The sequence below is a fragment of the Dromiciops gliroides genome, chromosome 2 (assembly GCF_019393635.1).
Source record: "Dromiciops gliroides isolate mDroGli1 chromosome 2, mDroGli1.pri, whole genome shotgun sequence".
NCBI lineage: Eukaryota > Metazoa > Chordata > Mammalia > Microbiotheria > Microbiotheriidae > Dromiciops > Dromiciops gliroides.
The window spans coordinates 280,908,601-280,917,450 of NC_057862.1; the positions used below are offsets into that span (position 1 = coordinate 280,908,601).

Here is an 8,850-nt window from a genome sequence, read left to right on the forward strand (position 1 = left end):
AGGGGTTAAGTGACTTGCCCAGGGTCACACAGCTAGTAAGTGTTAAGTGTCTGAAGCCGGATTTGAACTCAGGTACTCCTGACTCCAGGGCCGGTGCTCTATCCACTGCGCCATCTAGCTGCCCCAACAGTATACTTTTAAAGCAGGTATCACTAAATACTATCCTCATCAATATTTTCTCTTACTATTTTTACCTGGTGGCATTAGGAATTCTATTAAGTGAAGTCCTTGGCTTCAAATAACTCACCCAAATACTTTTCTTTATTTTGTGTTAAAGAGATAAAGATAACTGAATAAATATGGAACAGGGTTCATAAAAGTATCTATACTGTCTTGTGGGCTGAGTGAAGGGTAAGTCATGAGTATTACATATCCAGAGGAAAAAAAAGGAAAAAATCATCTCAAAAATCACAATGATAATAGCAGTAGTAGCTTATATCTCTATAGTATTACTGTGTGCCAGAGTCTCATTTGATCTCACAACAACTCTGGAGGGAGGTGCCATTATTATTCCCATTTTACAGATGCAAGTAAAGGCTAAGTGATTTGTCTGGAGTCACACAGTTACTTAGTGTCTGAACCGATTTTGAAATCAGGTCCTCTGGACTCCAAGCCCAGAAAACCCTGTATGACCTAATAATAAGAGATGAAAAACTAAAGACCTACTCAGGGTAGAGGTTTTTGAGCTTGGAAGGACAAGGGAACTCTAATAACAAATAAAACTTGGAAGGAGATTAAGAGATGGTAAAGGAACAATTGTATGAAGGGAAATTTGAGCAAACAGGAAAAGCAGAGATAACAGGATGGGTAATAAGAGACAATAGAGAGGCAGGTAGATGGCTTAGTGGATAAAGCACCAGCCCTGGATTCAGGAGGACCTGAGTTCAAATTCGGCCTCAGGGACTTGACACTTACTAGCTGTGTGACCCTAGGCAAGTCACTTAACCCCCACTGCCTGGCCAAAAAAAAAAAGAGAGAGAGACAATGGAAGTAGAAAACCCAGATGAATCTAGCATAGGGTTTTGAAGGAAAGATCTTGACTCTGGGTAGAGAACATGAGAGGCCAGGCAACTGAGCCCAAAGCCTAACCAACCGGCTATTTGCATTTTCTCTGTATATATTTTACATTTACTTATCTATGTATATATAAGTCACTCTAATAGAACATACAACCTCCTTGAGGACAGCAATGGTTTTGTTTTTGTCTTTGTATATCTGATACCTAGCACACTGTCTGGCACGCAGTAAGGACTTAATAAATGCTTAGTAAATGAATGAGTCAAGAAAGAATACAATGTTTTCAGCCTACAAAAATGCCAACAAATCAGTGAAGGATAAGATTAAGGAAGAAACACAGCCTCCAAAAAAGACCAAAACTTTGGGAATTAGTTTAAAGCAGAGTCCTTGTGACCTAAATTCCCTCCCCAACTTGACCACCTATTGATGCTCCTCATTTCCTACCACGCTGGGTTCCCAGATGGAGTGCTCAAGAGACCTGACCCTGAACAGCTTTTGATTTCATACTGAGTCAAAGACTCTTTCCTCAGGAAGAGTTTTCCCAATTCCATCCCCACTAACATATATAGTGACAAGCAACAGCATCTGAAATATTTACAGCACAAGATGACAAAAATATAATACCAACACTCACCTGATTAAAATTTTTGAAACAGAATTCTTTATATATAGCATCTCTTTCATTTAATTCTGACCATCCTGATGCTTTGAGGTCATGTATAACTTGGTTCCTTTCTTCTGTTGTTAACCAATGAGATTCTGCAGACTATTAAGAGAGAAAAAATATAATCAAATGTGAATCTGGACATGTCTTTCATTTACTAGTCAAATTTATAGCATTTGTACTGACATTTCATGAAATTTTTTTTAAAAGGTTCATGTCCAGTCAAGCTAAGAAGCTTTAAAAATAATAGTATGGAATACAAGTCACTCCCCAATTGATAAATGGTCAAAGGATATGAACAGACAGTTTTTTGATGAAAAAATCAAAACTATATATAGTCATATGAAAAAATGCTGTGTCACTATTAATCTAGAAAAATGAAAATTAAAAAAACTTTGATATATCATCATACATCTATAAGATTGGTTAAAATGATAGAAGAGGAGTGCAACAAATGTTGGAGGGGATTTGGAAAAATTGGGACATTAATTGTTGGTGGAAATGTGAACTGATCCAAACATTTTAAAGAATATGGAATTATGCCCAAATGGTTATAAAACTGTGTACACCCTTTAACTCAGCAATATCACTGTTACATCTATTCCCCAGGGTGAGGACAGAAAAAGGAAAAGAACTTATATGTTCTAAAATCTTTATAACAGCTCTCTTTGTGGTGGCAAAGAACTGGAAATTGTAGGTATGCCCATCAATTGGGGAATGGCTGATCAAGTTGTGGTATATGATTGTGATGAAATATTACTGTGATATAAGAAACGATGAGCTGGTTGATTTTAGAAAAACATGGAAAGACTTCCATGAAATAAGAGTGAAATGAGCAGAACCAAGAGAATATTGTACACAGTAATAGCAATATTGTTCTAAGAACAACTTTGAATGACTAAGTCATTTTAAGTATTACAAACACACAAATCAACTACAAAGGACCTAAGAAGTAAGATGCTATCCACAGGGGCAGCTAGGTGGTGCAGTGGATAAAGCACTGGCCTTGGATTCAGGAGGACCTGAGTTCGAATCCAGCCGCAGACACTTGTCACTTAACTAGCTGTGTGACCCTGGGCAAGTCACTTAACCCTCATTGCCCTAAAACAAAACAAAAAAAAAAAAAAAAGATGCTGTCCACATCCAGAGAAATAACTGATAAACAGAAGTATATATAGTATGGTTTTATATATACATACATATTTGTGTCTAATGGTAGTCTTCTCTAGGGTGGGGTGAGAAGGGAGGGAGAAAAAAAATTAAAAGTATACAGCACTGAACAAAAGAAAACTTAGATGGAAGCACAGAAAAGCACAGTAGCTTTGAAAATGATGTATGGCATATATTACATAGTTTTTCCAAAAAAGTGTGAAATGGAAATTCATGGTTTTATATAAATCTTCTTTATGGTGTGCTGTATACATGGAAATGTCCTTTTTTGTCTTATTGTATTTAAGTTCAAAATTAATAAAAATTTTTTAAAAGAATAGTATCCTCTAACATATGAGTAATCTTATACATGAAAATAATTCTTAGTCATTTGCTCTTTCACAAGCCTTTGGTACCACTTCCCAAAAAGTATTTGGGCCAAATGTAACATAAGTTCATATGTGATTTCATATCTTTCATATAGGCAAATTAAGCATTCCCTGATAGGACAAGATCTGAAGGGTTCAAAAGACCTTCCTACTAAAAAAAAAAATTCCTCTTCTACATGCTCACTGATGGATGACATTCCACAATTGAGCCTCTTCCTTTAAATTCAAACTTACTAAATTCTTATCACTCATTTATACCTCAGCAAGAATGAATTTCTCCTATTCTTTCCTCAGAGCAAGTTGATAAAAGGAAGAGGAGGAAGAATTTATATACATACATAATTATATGTATGTATGTGTAATTATATTTATTATATATATTTTTTATACACAAATTCTACAAGGTGGGATGGAAGAGGGTTTATCAATAAAAACAACATGACATTAAGGACATAAAGTTCCACCATTTGATTTGATATTAAAGGTGCTGCTTTTTGTGGTAACGAAGAACTAAAAACAAAGTAAATGTCCTTCGATTGGGTAAAAGCTAAACAAACTGTGGTACAAGAATGAAACAGAACACCTCTGTGCTGTATGAAATGACAAACACAATGAATACAGAGAAGCATGGAAAAACACATGAAATGATACAAAGTAAATAAACAGAGCTAGAGAAGCAATGTACATGATGACTTCAACAATGCAACTGGAAAGAACAACCATAACAAAACTGAACATCACAAAATTAAAAAGAATGAGCCTGGCCCCAAAGAAGAGTTCTAGTAAGGTATCTCTCCCTGCACCCTGATCTTATGCAGAGGTGGGAGTCCACAGATGTGGAACATATAAAGCCCTAATATAAAATGAAATTGGGGGGGGGGGTGACTGGTTTTGCTGAATTTTGTTTTCTCTTCTGCTTTCTGAAAAAATCTTTATTATAAGGGCTGGCTCTCTGGGTGGGGTGAGAGGGTGGAATAAGGAAAAAATATAAGTGATGTAAAAAAAAAAGTCATCAATAAAAAATCTATTTTTTTTGTTGTTAAAGGTACTAAAAGATGCCAGTAGGAAGTGGCTAAAACCTAAATAAGAGTCTTTCAGAAGTCACCTGTTTCCTTTATAAATGTGCTATCCTTAGCATAATATGATGCTTACTATCCATTCTCATCAAAATACATACTGAGGGGGCAGCTAGGTGGCGAGGTAGATAAAGCACTGGCCCTGGATTCAGGAGGGCCTGAGTTCAAATCCGGCCTCAGATACTTGACACTTACTAGCTGTGCAACCCTGGGCACGTCACTTAACCCTCATTGCCCCACAAAAATAAAAAAATTTTAAAATACATACTGAATTTTTTTCCCAGCATGGGGATAAATGTATTCCATAGCCCCTTGCCCCCTAGCAGCATCGGCATATACTTTGTAGATGTCACTGTTAGGGATACCACCTGTGGCCAGGAATCAGAGATCCCTCTCTCAAACTGGATATTCCATAGATATCTCAAAATCACCATGTTAAAGCAGAATGTATGATCTTTCCTCAGAAACCCTCCCCTCTTTCCGGCTTCCTTTTCCTGTCCAGAGCACCATAGTTCTCCCAGTCACCCAGGCCAGCAATGTCAAACATGCCCCAATCAGATTAAAATGTAATTAGAAACGAGTTAATAAGATAAACAAAAATATAATAGAACATGGTTAACATTAATAAGTGGTTTTCTAAGTGAATATACAGTTCTCAGGGATCCTTATACACAGGTTCGTAGCAAGTCTTTCTGACTTGCTATAGCCAACAAAAGTCATCACTCACTGGCCAACCAGAGTATCTCTGGACTTAGAGAACGTAGTCCTTAGACAAAAGATACAAAGGGAATCCATAAAAGCATTCTCTGAGTCTTTCTAACTTGAGTTTTAACTTTCATATCAGAGGTTGTACTTCACATGAATAGCCTTTGAGTTCCCTATGTCTCCTCCATGCCCAAATGACACAGCAGAGGAGGTAAATAATATAACAACTGTAAATACTTTAACAATCACCTAGAAAAAAAATTAAACAAAGTAAATATTCCACTGATTGTGGAATGGCTAAATAAACTGGTACATGAATACAATGGAATATTACTATCCTAGAAGAAACAATATAGAGAAATATGGATTTACATGAACATTGACGCAAACTGAAGTAAACAGAACCAGAAAAATAATGTATACGATGATTATAACAATGTAAATGGAAAGAATAACCACAAAATAATCAAAAATGAATGCTGCAAAAGTAAAAAGAACAAGCTGGACCTCAAAGGGAAGAATCTCCCCTCACCTTTGTAGAGGTGGGAAGATCCACAGGTGAGAGACCTCACAGAGAATGTCAATTTTTTTTTAAATGTATTGATCTGGGGCAGCTAGGTGGCGCAGTGGATAGAGCACTGGCCCTGGAGTCAGGAGTACCTGAGTTCAAATCCAGCCTCAGACACTTAACACTTACTAGCTGTGTGACCCTGGGCAAGTCACTTAACCCCAATTGCCTCACTAAAAAAACAAAACAAAACAAAAATGCAAAAAAAAAAATGTATTGATCTGTTTGTATGTTTTCTCCCCAATATGTCCAATGACTGTGAGCTTCTTAAGAGCAGGGACTTTCCTTTGCTGTTCTTTGTATCTTTGAGAGCTTAGCACAGTGCCTGGCACACAGTAGGCACTTAATAAATGTTTGTTGACTGGGAGGAAGTAAAGGACAATGAAGAGTATTTAGGCAATGCTAAACAAGATATCAACAAAAAAAGCTATTTTTTTTTAAGGGCTGTGCAATTTCCCAAAAGCAATCCCTCTCCTCCTCTTCAATTCTGGGCCCAATTCTCTATTTACCTAGTCTCTATTTCATTTTATATCATAGTCTAGACAAAAGGAATTCTTCATGCATTTGTTTTTCCTGAGATAGTTACACCAACTTTCTTGAGACATTATGGATCTCATTTATCTACAATATTCCGGTGCACAATATCAACTCAAAACAGGGACATCTCTAATACCTCTCCATCTCTAGAGAATCCCCCTTCCATGTAGACTCTGTACAGTACATTCTCTGTGACAGTAGAAAGCATTTGTGTCCCTGCTTTACATCTCATACAATGAATAATCAGTCATCAAAGTCGTCACTGTTTTAACACATCAGGGAACCATACAAATTATACAAAATTTTAACATGCGTGAAACATGCCAAATATGTATAAGGCATGGTGGTGTTTTATTGTACAAAATAGGATGTTTTTTTACAATCTAGAAGCAATAAGCACAATAGTATATTGCATTCTCTCTACTATCTGTCAGCTATGTAAAAGTACAGCGCCCAATATTTGTGAAACAGAACAAGATATGGCGACGTCTAAGTCATTTTTCACCACTAGGTGGTGGTATAAGTTAAAGTCTGGTTTGGGAAACAACTGGGAACAAATGTTCAACTGACTAAATGGAAAAGTTAAACAACTTTTGCTAAGAGAGTACTTTGAGAGGAGGGATGGATAGACAAATGGACAGATGGATAGACAAATGGACAGATGGATAGACTAATGGACAAATGGATGGATGTGAGCATTTGCGTGCATATAAATATATCACTTAAACAATATTCACATTAACCCCCAAGCGATGCTATATTTAAAAAAAAAAGTGAATGAACCATACTGAATAATCATTAATGTCAAATATTTAGAGGGCCTCATTGGAAAATTATTGCTTTTATAAGGTACAGATCTTGACACGGAGCTTTCTAATTCATAATTTTATACATAAAGAGAAGCAAAACTGATGAAAAATCTTAACTATGTTTCAGAAACAATGTCATGGGAAGTGCTCCAATACCTAAAAGTTACTTGAATTTGGTTATGAAGATAGGGATTGGCAAGGTTCAGTTTCTCTGGGTACCCAGTAGATTTGGATAAATCATTTCTGACCTGACTTGGGTAACTGACGGTGAAATTCGGTTTAAGCAACCCTACAGGTCCTGGGGGGAAAAGTCGAATTCAAACCCAGGTCCCTGCTTACTCCCAGTCTAGAGAGCCCAGGCTCCCAGCCCCGACCCCAGCCAGGGGGAAATCCCGGCTAACGTAGGCGGCGCTTCCCCAAGCCGGACCTTCGGTCTCCGCGGGAAGGAACCTAAGCTTATTCCTGCAGTATTTCTGGGAAGACGGGACGGCCCTCCAGACGGCTCCGCCCCGGGCTGCCCGCGCCCGCTCCCCGAACGAGCTCCCCCGAGCCCGGAGGCCGCCCGCCCGCCCTCGCTGCCTCACTCACGCACCATGGCTGAGAGGCTCCGGCAGCCGCCCGGAGAGAACCGCGGCGACCGGAGGAGCACGGGGAGAAGCCGGCCCTGGAATCCCAGCGCCGCCGCCGCCAACCCCACCGCCGACATGGGCCAGTGCCGTTCTGCCCCGCCCCGAGGCGGCCACCCAGCTGCCTGAGTCCCGGCGCCCGCAGCCGGATGTCCCCTGCGCTACGCCCGGTCGGATGGCCCCGCTCCCGGAGCCCTTTGAGGCTCTCCCGCCGCCGGGTCCGCTTGAGCTGAGGCTGGCTGCCCGGACTGCTCAGGACCAGAGGCTCTGGCGGGCGTCGGGCCCTGCGGAGGGAGAGCTGAAGAAGGACCCTTGGGCGGCTGGGACCATTCTTGAAAATAACTTTATTGACAGCGCAAGAAGCACCAGCGCTGTCCAGGAACAAGGTCTCCATCTCCGGCCCTAAAGAAGCGGGGCGGCCCGAGGCGCCGCTCACCGGCCCGTCTACTGCGCCTGCGCAGTCCCCGAGGAGCCTATCGGGGTAGGAAGGTAGCTCCTTTTTCTCACTCTTCTCTTACCCGCACCCGACTCAGCCCTGGAAAAATTGTTTAAGGATTCGTTTTGGGCTCATTCATAGCTAGGGGTCTCGCCAAAAAGGGGAGTGGATGTCCAGTGAGCTACTTTGTCTATATTTGTTATTTATTCTTTATACTGATTATATATATATTTATATATACTTTTATATATACATATATAGTATATGATATGTACTTATATAGATGTTTCTATAAAATAGATGCCTGTGTAAAATAATGTTTATGTCGTATACCATATATACCGACAGAAAAACATTCAGAACATTTGTATTTATTCTCTTTATATTTATTGTTTATATAGAATATATACTTTATTATGTGGCATGAAACTTGGCAGAATTCTGTTTATTAGGAAAGACATTCTGCCTACCTGTTTAAATTCCTTAAACTCCAATTTCCATTCCACAGTCACTCTAACAACAAAATTTAATTAAACTAAAATAAAATGCTGTGCATTCTTTGACTAAATGGTTCTCCAAATTTTCATGCACTTATTTAATTGCTAATTTTTCCTAATCTACCCACCCTTCTAAAATTCTTTCCCTTATCTTCTTCCCCCGACCCCCTAAATCTTAATCTACAAACCCTTCTAAAAGTGTCTCCGTCCCATGTCCTCCAGTTCCCCTACCTCTCTAGAAGTCCAGAAGACTTCTATACCCTTCCAGATGTTATTCAACCCAGATGAGAGTAAGGTTCCAACATTACCAGTCCCAACCTGTTTCCTCTGTGTCAGTTCTTCCTTTTACACCTCATTTTTGAGATGAATGCTCCTTT

General features: G+C 39.3%; 1 protein-coding gene across 3 annotated transcripts in view; it reads right to left on the reverse strand.

Moving 5' to 3' along the window:
• PCBD2 (pterin-4 alpha-carbinolamine dehydratase 2) overlaps positions 1-7,754 on the reverse strand; it is a 50,393-nt gene extending 42,639 nt beyond the window's left edge. For 2 of the 3 annotated variants that reach the window (XM_043989068.1, XM_043989067.1), the window contains exons 1-2: positions 7,507-7,754; positions 1,652-1,783 (exon numbers count right to left, since the gene is read on the reverse strand). In XM_043989068.1, coding sequence (XP_043845003.1) covers positions 1,652-1,783; positions 7,507-7,620 — 246 coding nt within the window. In that variant the 5' untranslated portion in view covers positions 7,621-7,754. Of the gene's footprint in view, positions 1-1,651; positions 1,785-7,506 lie in introns of those variants that run through there. The other variant, XM_043989069.1, reaches the window with a different exon arrangement.
• Between the last annotated feature and the right edge of the window lie 1,096 nt (positions 7,755-8,850).